The sequence below is a fragment of the Nelumbo lutea genome, chromosome 1 (genome assembly GCF_056320005.1).
Source record: "Nelumbo lutea isolate HS-2025 chromosome 1, American lotus-T2T, whole genome shotgun sequence".
Classification (NCBI taxonomy): Eukaryota; Viridiplantae; Streptophyta; class Magnoliopsida; order Proteales; family Nelumbonaceae; genus Nelumbo; species Nelumbo lutea.
In genome coordinates this window covers 202613789-202639361 of record NC_142684.1, presented here as the reverse complement: position 1 = coordinate 202639361, position 25573 = coordinate 202613789, and the positions used below count along the sequence as shown (strand labels likewise).

Here is a 25573-nt window from a genome sequence, read left to right as displayed (position 1 = left end):
GTTGTGAGAGCAGATCCCGATTTCTCATATTGTGGGTCCTGCCGTCCTAGCCCCTGGGTTACGGAGACGTCATCTTCACAGAAAACTCGTCAGTCAAATGAGTTGAAGTTTTGCGTTCCGAGTAAAATTTTATCGGGGCCCCTGTTGGTGCGTTAAAGATGTCGGAGCTCTGCAAAAATTGACTTTGGCAGTGATTTATTTTCTTTGAACGATCTGGAGTGGCCGAAGAACTTCCCCAGATTTGGATGGTTTGGCTCTAGAACTGCCCAAAGTTTTTGTAGATTTGGATCTCGAGCGCGCTGCAGAGGTCATTCATTTTTTAGGAACACAGGCCGGATAATATAGGCAGGAATTTTTAAACATTTTTGGATGCGATTTCCCAGTTTGGTCTAAAGTAGTTCGAAGATTGGAAAGTTTTGAAGGTTCGGAGTTGAGTCTTGAGTTTAAATAAATTTATGGTTTTCATTTTGCGAACTCTCAGAAATCTTAATCTTTGTTTTTTGGTTTTACCGTTGGATCAGATGGCGGAGGGGACTGTTCAATCTCGTTATGTGAAGCTTACGAAGGATCAAGGGCCCGTGGAGGAGATTACGCCCGGGGAGCTTAACCAGCCTATTCAGGTTCCTCAGGTCTGATTTGCCTTTTATTTTATTTGAGAGTTTATGGGCCAATTCTGCTTCATGCAGTTATCAAGAGACAAGAGTACTGTGTTATTTGACTCCCAAAATTGATCGTTTGGTGGAATTGGAAATTTCGATGTTAGTATTGTAGTATCTGAAATATATGGAGTTTGAGTGTTCTTTTATTATACTTTGAATGTTACTGGTCAATATCTGAAATAATTAGTAAGGGTTATTTTGGCATTGTTGTTTTCTTTTGGTAATTTTTGGAATATATTCTTCATGACAGTGTTAGATTTTGAAATATACTGTAATTTAGAATGTTATTCTCTACAAATGGTGCTAGAGTCAAAACATAAATCATTTTTGCACATTATCTTTTGTGGATCATTTCAGTTAATTGTTTGGTGTTTGGGAACTACATGGAATGATTAAGTATGTGAAAAGGGATCATTTCAAGAAGTCTAGTAGGAAATTTAAATGAGGCCGTTTTTGGATTTCAAGGAACGAAAGAATTTCTGTCTTTTATTAACAGACTTGTAACGTTTCCCTTTTAAGTCAATGAACTTACGGATCCCGTCAAGAGATGAATTTGCTCTTTGTTCAGTGATTGATGTTATTAGAGCATGACACAAGATCCTTAGATATTCAACTAGAAGATAGGTTTTTGCTCAAAATTGATCCCTTCCTTGAGGGGCTTTGAAGTAAAATATTGTTTTTGCTCTCTAGGAAACTTAGGAAATTCAGGTATTGGTGGAGCATTTAGTGATTCTAACCAGGGTATTCTTTATGTCTATTCAAGTCCAGCTGGTTATGGACTGTGATTAGGGAATTTAGGGTAGATGTTCTAGCCTTACTGAGGTGGATTAAATCTTATGTACTCATTAGCAAATCTAGATCTATTGTGTCTATGGTGAATTTTCTTGTTTACCTAGATCATGTGATCAGCATATACATTAGCTAGCCAGGTTACGTCTAGACGAAAAAGAAAAAAAAAGAATTACGTTTGGGGGAATCCATTCCTAAGATAATGAGTCTGAGTACTTCTAAGTTGTGTTATCAGGATAGCCTTCTGTAAAGATCCAGATTTGGCCTACATACCGGATTTTTTTTTCACTATTGTATTGTATGTTGTTAGTGTAGGGGTATTTCTGTCTTTATACTTATGTTGAGGTTGCTGATCTGTAATATTATATTAGAACTAGTGTCCCTCACTTAAATAAGGGCACATGTGTCTTTTCCATTTTATTAATAATATAAAAACATGTCTGGCCGAATGGGAGATGTACTTTACCCTAATTCAAACCAGACTTTTCTTCTCTCTTTTTCTCCTCCTTTCTCTCTCTCTCTCTCTCTCTCTTTCTTCCCTCTTTCTTCCTCTTTCTTCTTGACTTTTATCAGACTAACAGAACTCAAAGGCATACCGAATTATAACATGGTATCAGAGCTCAACTAAGCAACTCGGATCTGCCCTGATTTCTGTTCTCTACTCACTCAATCTAGGGTTTTCCCTTGATTTCTCTACCATCGATTGGAGATAAGGGAAAGGGCTGAAAAGGAGTGGTCGCCCTCTTCCCTTGGAGGTTTCTATGCCTCCAATTGTGTCTTGTGTGGTCAGTTGTTGTGGTTTCTAAGAAGCCCTCCCCTAATCGATGAAGAGAATAGGGCTGATTCGTGTGGTGCAGTAGGTGTCTTGTGTGGACTGATTTTCTTCTCGTGTGGTTTGTCTTTCAAGTGATGAGGTAAGAGATTTCTGTGCATATTTTCTGTTATGAATCAAATAGGAATTATGTTTCAGATCGTATGATGGAATTTCAGACTGTAGTGTGCTAGGGTTTATGCGGTTTTTTATGTGATTCGAAGGAGGAGTGGTGCTCATATAGTGGTGAGATTTCAGGTAGTTGTAGGTAGGGTTTGTGGTGTAAAGAGTGCAGTCTTTAGCAATAACAAGTGCTGAAACCAGTGTGATCAAACAGTGTGCAGTGTGCCGAATTCAGTGATAACAGAATTCAGCAATGGGAGATAACAGTGATAGCAAATCTAAAGTGATGATACCTATTGATTACCTGAATGTTCAAATGACCTCCATTAAACCGAATGGAGAGAATTATGTACATTGGGCTAAATCTGTAGAAGTTTTTCTAAAGGCAAAGAAGAAGGTGAAACACATAGGGGAGGAGAAACCCTCCACTGATTCTCATGAGTATGAAGACTAGGAACAAGAGGATGCACAAATTATCGCATGGTTATGGAATAGTATGGAACCCAAGATTAGTGTAAATTTCATGTTTCTTGACACTGCCGAAGATGTGTGGGGCCATGCTAAGAAGTTGTATTCTGATCAAGACAATACAACCAGAGTATATCAACTGTATTAGGAATACTTTAATTTGCAACAAGGCAATCAGAGTCTTGAGGAGTACTATGCTAGTATGAGAAACATCCGTAATGAGATGAATGTTTATCACCCCCTCACTTCTGATGTCAAAATTCAGCAACAACAGAGAGAACAACTTGACGTGACTCGATTTTTGGTGGGGCTGAAATCTGTGTATGAACCAGTACGGGCTCAGATACTAGGAGGGTCAGCTCTCCCTTCTTTAGAAGAGATGTTTGCTCGACTTCGGAGGAATTCTATTGGATTTACTGAGAACTCTAATGTCTCAGATAGATCAGCCTTTGTAGTGTTAAGGGGCCGTGGTGTTAGAGGTGGAGCTCGAGGAGATCAGTCTGGCCGTGGTGGTAGTAGTGGTCCGGTATATGGCCAGAGTGGTGGTGGTGGACCTACATATAATCGTGGTGGTGGTCGTACTGGAGGTAGAGATTCAGGGGGAGCCCGTGGTAGAAGACGTGGCTCAGGTCTGAGGAGGTGTACTCATTGTGGTATGGATGGACATACCATTAATTATTGCTATGACTTGCATGGTCCACCCTCAATCTGGGCCAATCATGCCATGACTAGTGACACCAGTTCCAGTTCCAGACAGGAGAATCGTTCAGTTGATCAGATGCCTCTTACATCCACAGATGGTTTCGGGAAGGAGATGGTGAGTGTTCCACGTGATGAGTATGAGAGATTTGTCCAATCCACATCTTAGCAGAACACGGCTACCTTCGCACACTCAGGTATGGCTTGTTTGGCATCCACACCCAATTCTTGGATTATTGACTCTGGAGCCTCCGATCACATGACTGGAACTCCAGGTGTGTTTTCTTCCCTCTTTCATTGCTCAACATCACAATCTGTTACCCTTGCTAATGGTTCCACATCCTCCATTTGTGGTGTTGGTAATGTTGACTAGACCCTGTACCCCTATCCTCAGTTTTGTATGTCCCTAAATTTCCGTTTAACCTTATGTCTGTTAGTAAGTTGACTAAGTCGCTTAATTGTTCCATTACCTTTTACCCATCTATGTGTGTTTTTCCGAATCTCAAGACGGGGATGAAGATTGGTGGAGGGCATAAAGCTGGTGGGTTGTATTATCTTGACGGTGGTGGAGAAACATCAATAGCTCTCCAGTCATCTCTCTCTCCTCTCCAGTGGCACTGTCGATTTGGTCATCATTCGCTAAAAGTTTTGAAATCTTTGGTTCTTTCGTTGAGTCAACTTTCTGTTTTAGATTGTGAGTCATGTCAGTTTGGGAAACACCATTGTGTTCCCTTTAGTTCTAGGGTTGATAACCGTGTGTCGAGTCCTTTTTCTTTGATTCACTCGGATGTTTGGGGTCCTTATAAAGTGATGTCATACAATGGATATAGATATTTTGTCATTTTTGTTGATGATTTTTCAAGGATGACATGGCTCTATTTAATGAAAGAATGAAGTGAATTGTTTACCATCTTCCAAAAATTTTATGTTGAGATTCACAATCAATTTGGTGTTTACATTAAAATTTTTCGTTTTGATAATGGCCATGAATATTTATCTTCATCCTTTCAAGAAAACTTGGACTAACATGGCATTATACATCAGACCTCATGTACCTACACCCCACAACAAAATGCGGTGACTGAGAGAAAGAATCGTCATCTCTTGGAAACAGCACGATCCATCATGCATCACATGAATGTTCCCAAACCCTTTTGGAGTGATGCGGTGCTTACTTCTTGCTTCTTGATTAATCGGATGCCCACGTCTATCCTTGATGGTCATTCCCCATTTCCCACCTTGTTTCCCACCTTGTCTCCGTTTCCTCTTTCTCCCCGGGTATTTGGGTGTGTCTGCTTCGTCCATACTCTGGGCCTCGGGAACGACAAGTTAGATGCATGATCCCTTAAGTGCATCTTCTTTGGCTATTCTCAGACCCAGAAAGGGTATAAGTGTTACCATCCTAGTTCTCGACGTTCCTTTGTGTGTGCTGATGTTACCTTCTTTGAGTATACTCCGTCTTTCTTAGGGTCCGGTGATGCTTCTTCCTCCTCATCACCTCCCTCTCTTCCACTTCCAGTTGCTGATTCTGCTCCCCTTGTTCCAGCCGTGACCAAGTCCTTGCCTCCGGTGCCACCACCTGTTGAATGCCCACCTATCCGTCAAGTGTATACACATCGCCCACGTATACCGGTTGCTACTCCTCCGACCCCATCACCGTCAACAGATTCGGCAGTTGTCTCCACACCAGCCCTGAACCCAGTATCTGATCTTGATCTTCCCATTGCCTTGCGGAAAGGTAAACGCACTGGCACCCTTCATCCTATTTCTAATTATGTTTCACTCACTCACCTTTCCGCTTCCCATCGCCAGTTTATTTCTTTGTTATCCTCAATTGTTGTTCCTAAGGATGTTCAGAAAGCCCTTGCCTCTCCAGGGTGGTGCCGTGCAATGGAAGAAGAGCTCTCAGCTCTACTTCATAATCATACTTGGGACCTCACCGCTCTTCCTCCTGGGAAGAAGGTTGTCGGTTGTAAGTGGGTTTATACTGTTAAGTATTTGCCTGATGGTAGTGTTGAGCGCCTGAAAGCTTGATTGGTTGCAAATGGGTACTCCCAAACCTATGGTATTGACTACACAGAGACGACCTCCCCAGTTGCTAAGATAGGGTCGGTTTGTGTTGTGATCTCTCTTGCAGCTATGTATGATTGGCCCCTATATCATCTTGATGTCAGGAATGCCTTTTTGCATGGTGATTTTCTCGAGGAGGTCTACATGGAGCAACCACCAAGGTTTGTTGCTCAAGGGGAGGATGGTAAGGTATGCAGACTCAAGAAGGCTATATATGGGCTTAAACAGTCTCCCCGAGCATGGTTTGGTAGGTTCAGTGAGGTGGTAAAGAAGTTTGGTATGAAATAGTGCCAAGTTGATCATTCCGTCTTCAGTCATGACTCTCCGGCAGGAAAAATACTATTGGTGGTGTATGTAGATGATATTGTTATTACCGGGAATGATAAAATGGGCATTGACAGGTTGAAGACTTTTCTACAAGAACATTTTCAAACAAAGGACCTTGGTAAATTGAAATATTTCTTGGGGATAGAAGTAGCAAGGTCTAAGCACTGCATTAATTTGTGTAAGAGGAAATATGTGCTTGATTTGCTAGAGGAAACATGTTTGTTAGGTGCTAAACCAGCTGAAACACCTATGGAAACAAATACTAAGCTGAGCAGTGATATGGGTGAAGTGTTTGAAGACCTTGGCAGATACCGACGATTTGTAGGTAAACTAAACTACCTAACCATTACTCGGCCAGACATTTCATTTGCGGTTAGTGTGGTAAGTCAGTTCATGTAGAAACCTCTGGTCCCTCATTGGAATGCGGTTCTAAGAATTGTGAGGTATTTAAAAGGGGCCCCTAGTCGTGGTTTGATATACAAAAGTGGTGGAACACTTGAAATAGAAGGGTATACTAATGCTGACTGGGATGGTTCTATGTCTGATAGGTGGTCTACCACAGGTTATTGCACTTTTCTGTGGGGTAATCTGGTGACATGGAAAAGTAAGAAGCAGACAGTCGTGGCAAGAAGCAGTGCAGAGGCAGAATATAGAGCTATGGCACATACTGCTTGTGAATTAGTGTGGCTAAGGAATCTTCTACAAGAGATAGGATACAACATTAATACTCCAATGAAGTTCTATTGTGACAATCAAGCTGCAGTTCATATTTCTTCTAATCCAGTGTTTCATGAAAGAACCAAGCACATAGAGGTTGACTGTCACTTTGTGAGAAAGAAGGTGCTGAATGGAGTGATAGACACAGCATACGTTAATACAGGGAACCAGTGGGCAGACTTATTTACAAAAGGGTTGAGTGAGGGAAGAGTGGGCTACGTATGTAATAAGCTGGGATTATATGATATATACTCACTAGCTTGAGGGGGAGTGTTAGTGTAGGGGTATTTCTGTCTTTATACTTATGTTGAGGTTGCTGATCTGTAATATTATATTAGAACTAGTGTCCCTCACTTAAATAAGGGCACATGTGTCTTTTCCATTCTATTAATAATATAAAAACATGTCTAGTCGAATGGGAGATGTACTTTACCCTAATTCGAACCAGACTTTTCTTCTCTCTTTTTCTCCTCCTTTCTCTCTCTCTTTATTCCCTCTTTCTTCCTCTTTCTTCTTGACTGTTATCAGACTAACAGAACTCAAAGGCAGGCCGGATTATAACATATGTATTACTGTGAACATTTATCTTTGTGGTTAATAAAATGTTTTCTACAAGGAAAGGAAAGGATGTTACTCAATGCTAGTCTCAGCTATCCAGGGTCTTGGGAGGTTTGAACTGGACACAGAGTCACAGACCTAACTCTTGCATTTTTTTGTGGAAACTGGCTGCTTCCACTCAAACCTGCATTTTCATGGTTGGGAAGCATGAAGAGAAGCTACAGAATTGTTAGAGTGAGCCGAATAAGGGTAATTTAGTAATCTTATGTCAGTTAAGTACTTTGCTTATGTGGCTGTTTTATTAGAGTACTCTGCCCCACACTTAAGTGAGGGCAGTTTAGTCTTTGTAAGTGTAATTAGAACCTAATAAACACAAGGGGGTCGATTGAATGGAAGACTAATCAGTTCGACTAAACCCTCCTGTTCTCTCTTTCTCTTGTCTTCTTCCTCATCTTCTTCTTCCTTCTTCACTGGTTCGGACTACTGTAGCTGCTCCAAAACATGGTATCAGAGCAAGGTTTCTGACCTGCTTCCGCTTGCAAAGCATCTCAGCTGTGTTCGTGACACCCTCCTCTTCATTTCTAGTTGGTTAATGGAGAGAGCTGGTTCGCCCTAGGTCTGAGACATCACAGTTCGTTGCTCTCTGCTACGCACAGTTTTCTTCATCAAGGAAGGTGATTTCAGCAGTGAATGGTTGGCTGATACTCTCAAAGGAAGGTTGGTTATTTAGTCCTCTTGTGGTACTGGTATTTCTGGGTAGGAACCCTTCAAGAATCAGTTAGTACTGATTAGAACCTAGAGAACTAGGTTCATTGTTGCCCTAAAAAGGGCTGTGTGTGCAGTAGCCGAATGGTGTAGGGCTACTGTGAGTTGTTGAGGTGTTAGGGCTGCTGTAGGTGGCCGAGTGGTGTAAGGTGGAATGCAGTGACCTTGCCAAGCTCCTTGTGGTCGTGTAATGCCCTCTTAAGTGTGTTAAACAAATCTGAACTGGGTGTAGCAGTTTGACTGTGTTGTGGTACTTGTGATGCTCAATTTTTTTTTATTGAGTGGTTGTAAGAGGGCCTACTGTTGTGTTGTAGTGCTTGTGATGCTTATGTGGGTCGTAGGTGTGTGAAGTTAGCAGTAGTGTAAAGAAGAACAAGTGTGTGCTCCCACTGTTGTGTTTAGGGGCTGCAATAGGTGCTGAAGTATCAAACTGTGAACAACATCAATCAGCTTGTAGCTGAGAAGTAAGGTTAGAGGCAACTGTGAAAGAGTACAATGGCAGCAATAGGAGATGGCTACAATGATCAGAAACCTAATGTGGTAATTTCCTCCGACTACCTAGGGGTACAAATGACCTCAATTAAGCTGAATGGGGAGAACTATGTTCCATGGGCCAAATCAGTGGAAGTGTTTCTCAAGGCAAAGAAGAAAGTAAAGCATGTAAGAGATGAAAAGCCATCGGAGGACTCTCCAGGGTTTGATGATTGGGAGCAAGAAGATGCTCAAATCATGACTTGGCTGTGGAATAGTATGGAACCTAAAATTAGTGCCAACTTCATGTTTCTTGATACGGCTAAGGATATATGGGAGCATGCTAAGAAGCTATATTCTGGACAAGATAACACAACAAGAGTGTATCAGCTTTATCAGGAGTATTTTGATTTACAACAAGGAACCAAAACACTAGAAGAGTACTATGCCAACATGAAGAATATAAGGAATGAACTCAATGTCTATCACCCCCTTACTCTAGATATTAAAGTTCAGCAACAGCAAAGGGAGCAACTAGATGTTACAAGATTTTTAGTGGGGCTGAAGTCGGAATATGAACTAGTTAGAGCCCAAATATTGGGGGGCTCTACTCTTCCTACACTCGAGGAAGTATTCTCAAGGCTTCATAGAATCTCTGTGGGACAGACAGAGAGCTCCACACAGTCTGATAGATCAGCACTTGTGACAGCTCGGGGGGTTGGATATAGTACAAGAGGGGGAGGTCATGCTCCCCGAGGAGGCCGTGGCAGTTCCATGATTAGTCGGGGTGGTCGTGACTCAGGGGGAGGTCGTGGCAGAGGGAAGAATAACTCTACAAGGAAATGCACTCATTGTGGTAGAGAGGGACACACAGTGAATTTCTGTTATGATCTACATGGCCCTCCCTCTAAATGGGCTAATCATGCTGTAGCGGGTGAGGTTGATATCAGTGACAGTAAACCGGCAGACCGAACTCATCCCACATCTACCTCTGGGAGGGAAATGGTGAGCGTACCGCGTGATGAGTATGAACGGTTCCTTCAAACTACTTCACAGCATACCACTGCCACACTTGCCCAATCAGGTATTGCTTGCATGACATCTAAAACCTCTCCCTGGATTATTGACTCTGGAGCCTCAGATCATATGACCGGGACTCCAGGTGTGTTCTCTTCTCTCTCTGAAACCTCCACATCACAAACTGTTACACTTGCCAATGGGTCCTCATCTTCCATATGTGGTGTTGGTAATATTGACATGGCTCCTGTGCCCTTATCATCTGTTTTATATGTCCCTAAGTTTCCATTCAATCTTATGTCTGTTAGTAAAATAACCAAAGCTCTTAACTGTTCCGTTACCTTCTTTCCTTCCACCTGTGTTTTTCAGGATCTCAAGACGGGGAAGAAGATTGGTGGGGGGCATGAAGCTGGTGGACTGTACTATCTTGACGGTGGTGGATCTTCAATTGCTCTTCAGACTTCACTTACTCCTCTACAATGGCATTGCCGACTGGGACATCCATCTCTCAAGGCTCTCAAGATTTTGGTCCCGTCATTGAGTCATTTGTCAGTTTTGCAATGTGAGTCATGTCAGTTTGGGAAACATCATCGTGTGTCCTTCAGTCCAAGAGTTGAGAGTCGTATGTTGAGTCCTTTTTCTTTGGTTCATTCAGATGTTTGGGGTCCAATCAAAATAGAGTCTTATAATGGGTACAAGTATTTTGTCTCCTTTATTGATGATTGTTCAAGAATGACATGGATTTACTTAATGAAAGAAAGAAGTGAATTGTTTTCTATTTTTCAAAAATTCCATGCTGAAATACGCACACAATTTGGTGTTCAAATCAAAATTCTCCGTTCAGATAATGGTCGTGAATACTTTCTTACTTCATTTCAACAGTATTTAGAACAACATGGCATTATTCATCAGACATCATGTGCATACACCCCTCAACAAAATGGGGTAGCTGAACGGAAGAACCGTCAGCTTCTTGAAACTGCTCGGTCTATTCTTCACCACATGAATGTTCCTAAACGTTTTTGGAGTGATGCTGTACTCACTGCATGTTTTCTCATTAATTGGATGCCCTTCTTCATTCTTCATGGTCGGTCCCCCTTCTCTATCTTGTTTCCCACTTTATCTCCATTCCCATTAATTCCTCGTGTCTTTGGTTGTGTGTGCTTTGTCCACAATCTGAGCCCTGGAATAGACAAGCTAGATGCACGCTCAATTAAATGTGTCTTCCTTGGCTACTCACGGACTCAGAAAGGGTACAAGTGTTATAATCCCATTACCCGGAAGTGCTATGTTTGTCCTGATGTCACCTTTTTTGAGTCAGTCCCCTTCTTCTCAAGTCCTGAAGCACCCTCGTCTCCACCCGCACTTCCTCTTCCTCTCCCTGTCAGTGATCCAGTTCCAGATGTTGTTGTTGGAGTAGACTCATCACCTCATCCCATGCAGATCACCACCGAACGTCCACCAATCCGGCAAGTGTATACACGTCAAACGGCACCGGCCCCTCCTCCAGCTTCTACCTCATCTGCGGATCCTCTCATGGCTCCTATTGTTGAACCCTCAAACCTTGATCTACCCATTGCCTTACGGAAAGGTAAACGCAGTTCTACCCTCCATCCCATTTCCAATTTCGTTTCATTATCTCGTCTTTCTACATCACATCGCCAGTTTGTTTCCCTTTTATCCTCTATTTCCATACCTAACAATGTCCAAGAAGCTCTCAGTTCACCTGATTGGCGGCAGGCAATGGAGGAGGAACTTTCTGCTCTTCAACATACTCAAACGTGGGAACTTACTACTCTCCCACCTGGTAAGCATGCTGTGGGATGTAAATGGGTGTATATTGTGAAATACTTGCCAGATGGTAGTGTAGAGCGTCTGAAGGCCAGACTTGTTGCTAAAGGTTACTCCCAGTTGTATGGAGTAGACTACATGGAGACATTCTCTCCGGTGGCTAAGATTGGTTCTGTTCGTGTACTAATTTCCCTGACAGTTATGTATGATTGGCCTCTGTTTCAGCTTGATATCAAGAATGCCTTTCTCCATGGTGATCTTGTGGGTATATATGGAGCAACCACCTGGGTTTGTTGCTCAGGGGGAGGATGGTAAGGTATGCAGATTGAAAAAGGCAATTTATGGGTTGAAACAATCGCCGCGTGCTTGGTTTGGGAAGTTCAGTGAAGTGGTGAAGAGTTTTGGAATGAAGCAGTGCCAGGTAGATCACTCAGTGTTCAGCTATGACTCAGAAGCTGGGAAGATTCTATTAGTGGTCTATGTGGATGATATTGTCATTACTGGCAGTGATAAATTGGGGATTGGCAAATTAAAGGTATTTTTGCAAAACCATTTCCAAACAAAAGATCTTGGAACATTGAAATATTTCTTGGGAATAGAGGTTGCCAGGTCAAAACAAGGTGTAAATCTGTGCCAAAGAAAATATGTTCTTGATCTATTGGAAGAAACAGGACTGTTAGGTGCAAAACCGGCTGAGACCCCTATGGAACCAAATGTTAAGTTGAGCAGTGATACAGGAGAAGTATTTGAAGATCCTGGAAGGTATAGACGACTAGTGGGGAAGCTGAACTATCTAACTATCACGAGACCCGACATATCCTTTGCAGTCAGTGTGGTGAGCCAATTCATGCAGGACCCTCGTATACCTCACTGGGATGCAATTCTTAGAATTGTGAGGTATCTGAAAGGAGCTCCAGGCCGTGGACTATTGTATAAACCAGGAGGAAAACTTGAAGTAGTGGGGTATACAAATGCAGACTGGGCAGGCTCAGTGAATGATAGAAGATCTACTACGGGCTATTGCACATTTCTTGGAGGAAATCTTGTGACGTGGAAGAGTAAAAAGCAGACGGTTGTGGCCAGAAGTAGTGCTGAAGCTGAGTATAGGGCCATGGCACATACTACCTGTGAGTTAGTGTGGTTGAGGAATCTTCTACAAGAAATTGGGTTTCACATGGATAAACCTATGAGACTGTATTGTGACAACCAAGCTGCACTCCATATCTCATCCAATCATGTATTTCATGAGAGAACAAAGCACATAGAGGTTGATTGCCACTTTGTGAGGGAGAAGGTCCTTGCTGGAGAGATAAACACAGAACATGTGGGCTCGAATGATCAATGGGCAGATTTGTTTACAAAAGCTCTACACTCAGGGAAAGTGAATCATCTATGTAACAAGCTGGGATTATATGACATATATTCTCCAGTTTGAGGGGGAGTGTTAGAGTGAGCCGAATAAGGGTAATTTAGTAATCTTATGTCAATTAAGTACTTTGCTTATGTGGCTGTTTTATTAGAGTACTCTGCCCCACACTTAAGTGAGGGCAGTTTAGTCTTTGTAAGTGTAATTAGAACCTAATAAACACAAGGGGGTCGACTGAATGGAAGACTAATCAATTCGACTAAACCCTCCTGTTCTCTCTTTCTCTTGTCTTCTTCCTCATCTTCTTCTTCCTTCTTCACTGGTTCGGACTACTGTAGCTGCTCCAAAACAAGAATAAATGTTTTCATTGTGTGAGGCTTTCAAATTCCTTTTGTTCATTCTTTGTTACTTCGTAGCTGAATTTGTTGGGCTTGATATGGAATATCACTTTTAAGATTTGAATGTTAGAAGAATGTCACCCAAGGGAAATGGGTGATTTGATTGTGTAATACTTGAAAAACCACAACTAACATATTTTTTTTATATGCTTTACAATAATAGAAGATTAGGAAACTAAAAATTCGGGCCGATGGAAACACATTAGCTATTAGTATTTAAATTTAGTTTCTTATGTTATTAATTGGAATTGGTCTTTGATAGTATTCCTTTTTCACCGATAAAAAATGTACATTGGCATCCAAAGTTTGGTTTCTTAGTCAAAGATAAAAAAACAATAAAAGTTATTGAAGAACTTTTAGATATAACTAGTGGTTGGAGAATTTTCAGGGGAGATGATGGACCTACCACTACTAAGCACAAGATACACCTGGTTAAATAATCAGATCCAATCTTAGAGAATTTGGACAGGTTCGTGGTTTCTTCGAGCTGGGAGGATTGTTTTGCTAAGGTGTCACAGGAACCGTTACCTCGGCCAGTTTTGCTGGATTGCCGAGGAATAATACCAACCGTTAAGAATTCTCCATTCCAGTTTGAACACGTGACTAGAGGAAGAGGGTATAATGGAGAAGATGAAGAGATGGTGGGAAGATTATCGAGTGGATGGATCTACAAGTCACATATTTTGCAGGAAATTAATAAATTTGAAGGTGGAACTCAAAAGGTGGAGCAAACAAACCTTCAAAGGGGTGGAGTTGAAGAAGGAATGTATTGAGACGATATCAGACATTGGGGTTATTTCAAATGAGGAGAAACAAAGGAGGGCAAAACCAAAACAAAAGTATGATAAAATCTGTTTTCAAGAAGAAATGCCATGTGTAACATAGTACATACTCACCACCTCCACTAATTTCTCCTAGATCCACTTCCAGAGGAAGAAATGCCACAAACAAAAACAAGGCTCAAACTATTGCAGATTTGCTACAGCTGAACTAGAAGACCAGCTTCGACTCCTTGACTTCAAAGATTCCACAGTTCCTTACTAACATTTCTCTTTGACCACTTCGAAAGCCCCCTAGCATTCCAGAAAAAAAAAAAAACAGTCTCCTTTATCTATCCCTCTTAAATTTCCTTGCAAGATTCTTCCACTGTCCTCTTTACTCTTCTTCAACCCAGTCATTTTCCACCTCTTCTCCTTCATCCCATTCCTCTCCTCCCTCCTGAATTGTACTTTTCTTATTCATTTGTTTATGGCTAAAGCATGGAGATAGAAATACCTCTTTTTTTCACAAAATGGAAAATGGTAGGAAGCTAAGTTCTATTAAAAGATCAGAGGAAGGGGGACTAACTGAGGAGGAGAATAGGATTCAAAATGTTATAATAAATTATTATAAAGATGTTTATAGAGATAGATGGATATGTAGATCTAGATTGGATGGATTGGATTTTAGGAGATTAATAGAGGAGGAAGCTACTTAAAAAAAAAAAAGGAGGAAGCAAACTTATTGGAAGTGACCTCTCTAAGGAAGGAGTGTTAGAAGCAATCCAGGAGATGGAAGTAGATAAAGCACTAGGCCCATATGGTTTCACAATGGTGTTTTACAAGAGGAGTTTGAGCTTCATTGGATCTGATTTAATGAAGGTTTTTGAAAAGTTCCATAACAACAGGGCGTCAGAAAGAAGTTTAAATTTAACATTTATCACACTAATCCCAAAGAAGAAAGGATCTGGGGGATTAAGAGACTATAGACCAATCAGCCTAGTCGGTAGTGTTTACAAGATGTTAGCAAAAGTTTTGGCAAAAAGAATGAGGAGGGTTATGGGGCAGATTATATCTGAATTTCAGGGTGCTTTTGTTGATGGGAGACAGATAACTGACAGGGTGTTAGTAGCAAATGAGCTGAATGATTCAAAGTTAAGAAGCAGGGAACCAGCAGTACTACTAAAGGTTGACATGGCGAAGGCTTATGACCATGTTAGATGGAATTTCTTGGATTGCATGCTAGAGATATTCAACTTTGGCAAGAAATGGCGGAATTGGATGAAGGTTTGCATAACAACAAGAAGTTTTTCAGTGTTGGTAAATGGCAAATCAGTGAGAATATTCTACAGCTCTAGAGGAGTCAAACAAGGAGACCCCGTATCTCCTTTGCTGTTTATTTGCTTAACAGACGCGTTAGGTAGATTGGTGCACATTGCAGTTGAAGGGTTTTAGGGGGATTTAAGGTGGGTGAAGTGGATGGGGTCGCCCTACTTCAATATGCAGTTGATACCTTATACTTTGCAGAGGCAAAACAGGAGCACATGAAGACTGTTTGTATGATTCTTATTTGGTTTGAAGCAGTTTCAGGTTTGAGAGTAAATTTACATTAAAGTGAACTATTGGCAATAGGGGATAATGCAGATATTGGGTAGTTAACGGATTGTGTGGGGTATAAGGTAGGTAAATAAGTAAATTGTGTACAAGATATTTTGGAACACCTTTAGGTGAGAAATGTACTAAAAAGAAGATATGGGAGTCAGTGGTGGATAAAATAGACAAGAGGTTGGCTTCATGGAAGGTAAGATACTTATCTAAAGGAGGAAAACTGACCTTAATTAATAATGGCATATCTTCTCTACTGACATATCTCTTATCTTTGTTTCCAATTCCGACAAGCACAGAAAAGGTAATTGAGAAGAAAATGAGAGATTTTCTTTAGGAAGGTTGGAAGGAAGATTTCAAATTGCACTTGGTTAAGTGGATTTGTAAATCTAGGAAGGCAAGAGGGTTGGGGTAAGGAGTGTTGAGGATTTTGTGCAGATTTGTTAGTTGTTTTTGTTTATTATTTGTTTAGATAGGAAGTGGGGATCACAACACACTTGTTGGGACCCTTCGAAGTGATGCTTTTAAGTATGGAGTTTTACATGTTAGTCACCCTATAAGAGCATATTAGTCATTGTACTCTCTTTTTAATTAAAGTAATGATGTGTGCTTTAGTTCCTGTTCGTTTTTGGGGGGATGCAATTCTCATGGTTGTGTACTTGATTTATTGTGTACCTTCGCGCATCCTGGGGTTTAAGGTGCCACTTTGTCTTCTTTTTCCAAGCAGAGAGATATTTCATATTACCTTTGAGAGTTTTTGGGTGTATTTGTTGTGTTTACATTCGTAGTCCTCATTGTAGGAACTTGGATCCTAAGGCTAACAAATGTGTTTTTCTTGGGTATGCTCAAAACCAAAAAGGGTATTATTGTTATGATCCAATGTTGGGGAACGGGTTTGTCACTATCCTTAGTTCCACTTGTTGCTCCACCATTAGATCACATTTTGGATACAAAGACTCAGTCAGATCACATTCTCTTTGTGAAGAGGAGAGAAGCACTTGTGTTAGTACTAATTGTGTATGTGGATGATATAATTGTTACTTGTTACAAGGAATGGTCTGATGGAGATTGATGCACTCAAGAACTAAAATATTTTCTAGGGATTGAGGTTGCAAGATCCAAGCATGTGATATTCATCTCTTAGAGGAAGTATGTGTTGTACCTACTATAGGAAACTAGGAAGCAAGGAGCTAAAGTAGTTGATACTCCTATTGACCCAAACCTCAGGGTTAATGCTTTGGATGGTGAGTTGGTTAAGGATGTGGGGAATATCCGAGGATGGTAGGTTGACTACTATATTTATGTATGGCATGCCCAAACATTTCCTATGTTGTTAGTGTTGTGAGTCAGTATATGTGTGCTCCTTAATTTTAGTATTGGTTAAGGATGTGGGGAGATATCAAAGGATGGTAGGCTGACTACTATATTTATATATGACATGCCCTGACATTTCATATGTTGTTAGTGTTGTGAGTCAGTATATGCACGCTCCTTGAGTTCAGTATTGGGAAGCCATTGATAGGATATTTGCATTACCTAAAGAAGCATCCTGACATAGGAATTCTATTCTCAGACCATGGGAATTTGAAAGTGGAGTCCTATATAGATGCAGATTGGAATGGTTGTCTAGATGATAGGAGATCCACATTAGGGGTATGTACCTTTGTGGGAGGAAATATGGTTTCATGGGAAGAGTAAAAAGCAGTAAGTGGTGGCTAGGTCAAGTGCAAAATCTGAATATAGATCTATGGCCCATGGTGTTTTAGAATTACTTTGGGTTAGATCCTTGCTAAGTGAGATTGGAATAGATGCAAAGGAGCCCATGATGTTATATTGTGACAACCAAGCTGCAATCAATATTGCCCATAATCCAGTTCAGCATGACAGGACAAAGCATATTGAGGCTTATAGACACTTCATAAGAGAAAGGGTGACAGCCAGAGAAGTTTGCCTGCCTTATGTCTCCTCTAAGTTAGAATTAGTTGATGTCTTCACCAAAGGGGTTGCAAAGAACAAGCTCGAACATGACCCAAGGTTCAAAATATTGATATAGGCTGATATGTCGGTAGGGGTGTATCAGCCTGCATGGAGGCTCGCTTGCCCCTTTTTTTTAGTTTTTTCTTCTTTTTTTTTTTTAAATCTGGTGCAGAGGGGTCAGTTTACTCCCAACTAGAGGAGTCAGTCTACCCCCTGAACCATGGTTTGACCTAAAGGACCCCCTATAAGGGCGTATTGGGAAGCCCTCGGTAAGATATGTGTTGGCGGTACAGCTTGATATGTATCGGAATTTTGAACTTTGAAATGACCTGCGCAAGTTGGGAAGGTGTGACATTTATTCCCAACTAGAGGGGGAGTGTTGAGAATTTTGTGCAGATTTGTTAGTTGTTTTTGTTTATTATTTGTTTAGATAGGAAGTGGGGACCATATCACACTTGTTGTGACCCTTTGGAGTGATGTTTTTTAGTTTTTTATGCAGTTTTATGTGTTAGTCGCTCTATAAGGGCATCTTAGTCATTGTACTCTCTTTTTAATTAAAGTATAAATACTAATGGAGAGGGAGGCCAGATATAGTCTCTTTCTTTCTCAACTTCTTCCACAAGAAACACTTCTTTTCTTTACAGATTTTTGATTTAGCAGATTTCTACTGGATAAGGAAATATAATGTGGCCTGTCTAGGCAAGTGATAATAGCAATATGGCTTAGGATAACTATACAATTCTGTCAACTCATCATTTTATAAATTATTAGATATATGTTACAAGTATATGCAATTCTGCCAACTCTGATGCTATAGACATGGAAAAGGGAATGAGGCCATAGAAGAAGATATCATGTTCTACCTATTCATGCACTAATGGCAATCTTGTGATTTTGGGTGATTTAGATTTTGCATTTTGTGTCCTAGGAATAGGACTATTGATTTTGGGTGTGATTTAGATTTTTGCATTTCTGGGTGATTTTGATTTAGATTTTTGCATTTTTTTGGTGTACAGTAGGACTACCACTTTGCATTTTTGTGTCCTAGGCCTGGACCAGTGTAGGGCAGGACCTGGGTCTAGGTTAAAGCCCTTATTATTGGTGCTAAACACAGCCCGGGCCTAGTCCATGATCACTGCTAGTTATTTGATGAATCATCATCATCGTCATCTAATCCTTGTCCCAACTATATGGGGTCTGCTGCATGAATCCTGTTTCACCATACTGTTCTGTTCAGTGTCATATTAATTGTTAAATTATGAGCCCTTAAATAAATCATTTCTTAGTGTGTCAACCCATGTCCTTTTAGGTCTGCTTCTAGCTCTTCAAGCTCCTTCAACTTGTAACAGATTACTTCTTTTGGATGCTGTAGATGGTCTTCTCTGCACATGACCAAACCATCCTGCTTCTTGTTGTTGAAGATTCTTGAGTTCCTTCAATTCCATATACTCCATGGTGTACCAGCCTCATGCATCTCCACATAACCTTGCTTCTTTTGGTCCAAATTATCACTAGGACCATCAGGATCTGTGTAGATATTGGTCCATATTCAAAGTGTAAATAACAACACATATAGCCTGCTGATAGTTTGGATATTAGTGAAGAGTTGAGCCGAAATACATATACATATACTGAGAAGTGCACTATTCTGGTAGTATCAGTGTACTGAAAGAAAAAAAAAAGTTATCAAAGTCATGGATTCACTTCTTAGTAATAATTTCAAATGGGCATGACCTGCTTGATTCCTCCTGCTTTGGGATTTCAGATCTTTATGTTTATTTTAAGGATGTAAGATATACTTGAAGTTCTTACTAAGTTTGACACTAGTTTTCATGGTTCCTTCACTATCTGGATGGTCAAAATGATGTTTTTAATTATTTGGGCTTTGGTGCAGATGCTCTATCTTTTGAGTTGCCCTTGAATGTAATTATGTAACCATTGATTATGTGTTTGCAGTTGACTGTTCATAGATGCAGTGAGTGTGGTCAGGCCCTTCCTGAAAGTTATGAGCCTCCTGCTGATGAGGCTTGGACAACTGGAATTTGTGGTTGTGCTGAAGATACCGAGAGTTGTAAGAATCTTTCCTTCTGTGCTTTTATGAAGATGGCAACCAAACTGAGAACTTTTTTGTTTCTTTGGATTTCAAAACTCCTTGTTGCATTTGTTTATATTGCTCACGTGTGAACATGGTCAACTTTCACAAATTAGTTTACCAACTAATCTGAAGTTGAGGTGTAAATACAAACTGGTGCTTAGAGGTACAACTTAGGTGGTCCTGGTTTGAGCTGCTTGAGCATTTTTTAATTTGAAGGGGCCTGGGCTGATGTAGTGGAAATTCTTCAAATCAGATACCCAATTTTCACCAATACCGGTGCTTTGGCACCCCTGGAAGAGGGATTATTTATTTAATTTTTTGTAAACAAGGATATTCATTGGGTTTTGGTTAGCTCAACACCTGAGGATTTCTTTGACAAAACAGTATGTGTGTGGGTTGGGGAAGAATACCTATAAAAGAGCAAATGCCCCTTCTTTCTGGAATTTTCATTGGACACTTTCTACCTTCCTTGTCTAAAAATGCAGTGGGCATAAAGAGGGCTTATATGTCTGTTGCTGCCAAATATGAGGCCGAGGGCAACAAGGTGATTTCACTAGTGCCCAAGGCCAACAAGTCCGATCTGTAAACAAGAGAAGAGCACACGTCAGAGGCCCCGGGTGTTATCCCAGGGGCAGAGACTCCGACGGTCAAATTAGCCGAATGCTTAAGAGGGGTCAGAACAGGCAAGAGACGAGAGCTCAGAGCTTAGTCCTTAATAGCCAAGAATGATTCTCTTGGGATTCTGAATGTGCTTACCTTGAGATGAGTACCCCCTTTTATAGCTAACCTTGCCTTAGGAGTGGTTGGAAGCAGTTGGTGATGTGCGACCAGATTTGATCTAGCTGATGCTACGTGGCGCGATCTGAGGCCCACCAAGTATCCCTACATCAATGTCCTTACTCTCACTTCAGAAACTGCCCACTTATAACCATTCAGAAACTGTCCATGGATTATAAATAGTTTTGTCTTAGAGATACTGCCATGTGCAAATGCACGTACACGTTTACTAGTGCAATTAAGTGGGATATGGGGAAGGAAGGGGTGAGAAGGAAATTTGAATGATCCACTGCCATTAAAGGGTTTTAATTATTATATCATTGGATCTTAATGTATTCGGTTGAACCAGATTTATTGTTCTCTCTCTCTCTCTGTAAACGATTTATTGTTCTCCTGTATATTATTCTCCCTTGTTTACCAACTTGCCATTCTATGTAAAATGCTAGGATATGTATTTGATTTGAATTATGGCAAGAATACTGAAATTCTTCCCTGCTCACCTCTATAACAAATTTTGTATCTGTTATATGGTTTTTGATTAATATAATGAAATGCTAATGTTTTGTCCCCACAGGCTGGACTGGACTGTTTTGTCCATGTGTGTTGTTTGGCCGTAATGTTGAGCGCTTGAAGGAAGATATCCCCTGGACCAAGCCATGCATATGTCATGCTGTTTGTGTGGAAGGTGGCATTGCACTTGCAACGGCAACAGCAATCTTCCATGGTATTGATCCAAGGACATCATTTCTTATCTGTGAAGGTTTGCTGTTTGCTTGGTGGATGTGTGGCATCTACACTGGTCTTTTTCGACAATCATTACAGAAGAAGTATCATCTGAAGGTACTCTTGATTTTTTTTTACTGTATATTGGTTTCCTGCACTTGATTTGTGAAAGAGACACAATTTTGAAAACCATATAAGCAAACACAAACTTGCATCCAAAAAATAGGTACATGCTTCCCATCAGACTTTTTAGTTTTTAACTTTTATTCCAGGCACACCATTGTGGACTATGGAGTACTTTCCTCTTAACTGAATTTTTCTGTCTAGGTAGCTTCTTAACAAAACTCATGTTTAAAGGGGTGCTTGTCATCTTTTTTGTATTTTTTTTGGCATCTCTTTATTTCATAAATCAATAAAATTTCTAGTTGTTACTGATAAATTTGGGTCCTAGTAACATCCAAGGTTCTAAGTATCGATACGATACGCATATCGGCCGTATCTTATCGGTACTTAGAAACGGCCGAAACACCCTTTTTTTGTTTTTTTTTTTTTCAAATTTTGGTTTTTTGGGAAGCTTAAAACATGTTTTTTATTATTAAAAAAAGTTGGGGGTCTGAAACACCTGGAAACAGGCGTTTCAGACCATATCTTTTTCAAAAGATACGATACGATACACCCGATACAGGGCTATCGTATCGATACTTTAAACCATGGTAACATCCAAGGTTGTTATTTGAATGATCAAATTGTTTTGGTAGACTTGGGATCAAAGTTCAAAATTTCGCAACGTATCAGGCTATATCGGCCGATACATATCGTTCCGACAAGAGCCTAATACACGGAATGTGTAGAAATCAGCTGTTCTGTTTCTTTTCATATGTATCCCACCAATACGAACCCGTGTCGGGCTGTTTCAGCTCTGTATTGGCTAATACAGGCCTGAAATAGTCCGATACAGCCTAAGACACTTGATTTGTTTTAGGTGCCCTTCTTTCATTAATTTTTCTAATCTATATATATTTAATACCGAATTCCCTCTCGTTAATTTTGTTAATTACTCCTATATTTAAGTCTAATTTTTCTTTCATTAATTCGTTAATTACTCCCACAATTTAAGACATTTTTAAATTTAAATTTGAATTTTAGCGACTAATTTGAATTCTCTCATTAATTCCATTAATTAATGATCCTCTCCCATTAATTTCGTTTTATTAGTAAAAACTACAAAATTTAGCAATAGAAAGATTTTAACCATGGCCACTAGATTTTAATGACCATAAGTTCACCACTAAGCCACGCCCATTTGTTTGTTATGGTTGTATGCATTTTTATTTTTAAGTAAATTTTCTCTTTTCTTAGTGGATGTTTATTAATAAATGCTAGAATTAATTGTTAAAATTTATATACTAATAAATATTAAGATAAATTGATGTATACACATTCACATTTTAGTTATTCCAACATTTTTCAACGGTTACTAATTGTATCCCGATATCTCACACTATATAAACCATTAAATTATGGATTTTTACATTTAAATGACTTATTTACAATCATATAAAAATTGAAATTATTGTTAGTAATATATTTTTTAGGATTTATTTGAATTTCCTAGCATATTTGTGTGTATCTTAATTGTTCGTCCGTATCTATGCGTATCCAAAGCGTATCCCGATTCGTCTCTTAAAATTGTCTTTCCAGTACACCTTGCGTTTCCAATACTTAAAACCTTGCTTGGGAACAAGTCCCTAAGTCTAACATGCCAAAACGCTAATTGCTGCATCTTCCTTAGTGTATCTAAAAGCTAGCATATGCAATAATACAAACAAAGCTCGTAGTGATTAGGAGTAAATATATCTCAAAATTCAGTAGTAGAGGCTGACGCCATGTGTGAAATTAGGAGCTACTTTATGGTGGTATTCATTTGTTTGGAGACCATAATAGTGAATTTGGGATTGCAATGAATAGTTGACAAAAATCTACATCTGCATAAGGTTGTGAATCTGGGGACTTTTATGAAATAGCAATGCATCCATGGTCAACACAACCACACTACGTATATGGTCTTTCTAAAACATACTAAGTATAAGCCACTGTTATCTTTCCATGCCAAGGGCAGTTCCTGCAAATTTTCAGTGATCTTGGTTCTGATTTGACTTGTCCTCTTGTTTGTCTTTATATAGCCAGAATGCTGGAATCTGGATGCACTTAAGAGTTAAGACCAAACCATGCTGACATTCATGCCCGGTTTGGTAATTGTGTGATATCTATTGGTTAGCCTATATACCAAAGTCAAGTTGCATCTTTCTTGAATCTTTGGCTTTAAATAATGGCCTTGTGGAGTCAAAATTTCTTATATATAATCCTAGGTATATTCCTAGATGCTTCTATCCCGTTGGTGTAAGTTTTAGAATTCCTGAAAGAATGTTGGACATGAAGGCTCAACTTTAATCGACTCTTCAACTCCAATCAGACCAGAGTAGTTTGGTCAGCAACAAGACTCTTGTTTTTTCCTGCATCATGATTAAGCCAGATTCTTCAGTGTGTAGGCTTGGTCCTCTTTGTGGAGGGGGTTTTACCTCTCCTTTTTCTTCATAATAAAATCTGGACTGTTTTTTGAAAAAAGAAGAAATGAATGTTTTAATACTGATGAAGGTATTGATTGCTTTCTATTAGTATTTCTCGTTTCTTTTTGTAGCAGCACCTCATAAAGGAGCAGGTACTTCTTGCATCATATCAGAAATGGTAGAGTTCTTTTGCAGCACCTCTTAAACTATTTTAAAATCAAAACTTTGGTTTCATTGTCATTGCTATCCACATACAAATGTTGAATGCATAATCTCTCATAGAAGATCAAAGTGATTCTGACATGGTTTGCAAGATGGATATGAGAAAGAGTTCACTTTTGCTACAACACTGTCGTAGTGCAGGGCTAAAACAGAAAATCATGGCCTTAGATGTACTGCAGTGGCCCCACCAATAAGTCATTTCGTCTAATTCAAGGTGGGGGCCATGGAAACAAATCAAAGGCTTTGATTTAATTGATTCAGCACAGGGCTACAACACTGTTGTAGCAAATATGGGTTGTATGGAAAAAGTCTTTTGCCAACAACTAGCCCCTCAAGGATTTATTTCCTGTCCTCCATTCACTAACCTCCCACAGAAATTTTATGACGGGGGTCAACATGAACAAAACTGATTATAAAAATACTAATTGATATCGGCAAACCTTTTGTCTCTGTTTATGGTTTTGTTTCAAATGAATACCTGGATTCAGATCAGTGCCCTGCAAGGGATTCTATCCCGAGAAAAGCTCCTTGGAGCTGTTGGTTTATAAGAGATGTTGAAATTTTGATTTAGTAAGCCTGAAAACCATCCAATTTGAGGCATAATCTTGAAAATGAGGCATCCCTTATGTTTCTTTGGCAATGGCTAATGATTACTTATGCTCACTATTTCCTCATTCCTCATGTATTGTGTGCAGAGCTCTCCATGTGATCCATGTATTGTGCATTGCTGCATGCACTGGTGTGCATTGTGTCAGGAACACCGAGAGATGAAGGGGCGCTTATCTGACAGCATTGTCATGCCTATGACCATTGTCAACCCTCCTCCCATGCAAGAGATGAATGCGAGTGAGAACCGGGCATCTACACCAGCCTCTTCAAATGGTGGTGAACATACTAATTTGGAAATGCAGGCTTTGTAATCTTGGCATATTTTAAACAGAGGTTGGAAAAAGGGAATTTTGTTGTGTTGTTGTTATGTTTTGTGGAGCTCAAATGTCCTGGATATAGACAGAAAAAGAAGGAATTCCTTTGAGGAATACAAATGCACTTATTCTGATAACGTTTCTAATATTTTTTTTTTCTAATTTGCATCTCCAATTATAGAATTGTGTTGAGACAAGGCATGGATGATGATGATCTCCAATTATTGAATTGCGGTTGGCTCTTAATTGTCAGTATGTCCCGGTTTTTTTTCTTTTGGTGGGGTTCCTAGTAAGTTTATTTTCATGGAAAATGATCCAGTGAGGATGCCCTCACATGAGCAATGGTTTTAATTTATGAAATTTCAGTTCTCCTGAACCAGATAAAGTTATTGGATCTTTTTTATTAAATCACAGAAATATATGATGTCCCTACGTATATGGCATAAGGCTGATTAGTGATGATGATCGTGATAGTGGTATATTTTCATTATTTCATGGTGAGCGTTCTAAAATGGCTACTGGTGGATGAAAAGTTTCAGTCTTCAAGTAGGGAAATTATGAGCTTAAAAACCCTTGATAGACTGATAGGGTGGAATGGCTTAACAGGAATATTTATAAAAAAAAAAGGCTTAACAGGAATAAATGTTAGGGGAAAACTGACATTTTCTCCTGAACGTAGCACCTGAAAAAAAGTGGCGGAGACCTTCAGTGTGTTAGACTGACGTGATAACCAACTACACCACGACACTGGATCTGCTGACCTTGTGCATTCAGCTATATATTAGAAATATTGCGGTAAGATGTGCATGGCCAGCAATGTGTCGTGGTCAATAGATCCTCCGAACTCTGGGAATAGGAATGGGGATGGGGATGCAGAGTGAATTCTTTGCCCCGCAC

General features: G+C 39.9%; 1 protein-coding gene across 1 annotated transcript; it reads left to right on the top strand.

The window, feature by feature from the left end:
- On the top strand, positions 1-24824 carry LOC148880433 (cell number regulator 6-like). The gene is made up of 5 exons (XM_088962341.1): positions 1-422; positions 522-629; positions 19326-19440; positions 20816-21081; positions 24449-24824. Exons 2-5 carry the CDS (start codon positions 522-524, stop codon positions 24671-24673), a joined length of 714 nt encoding a protein of 237 aa, XP_088818467.1. The 5' UTR covers positions 1-422; the 3' UTR covers positions 24674-24824.
- Positions 24825-25573: the final 749 nt, after the last annotated feature.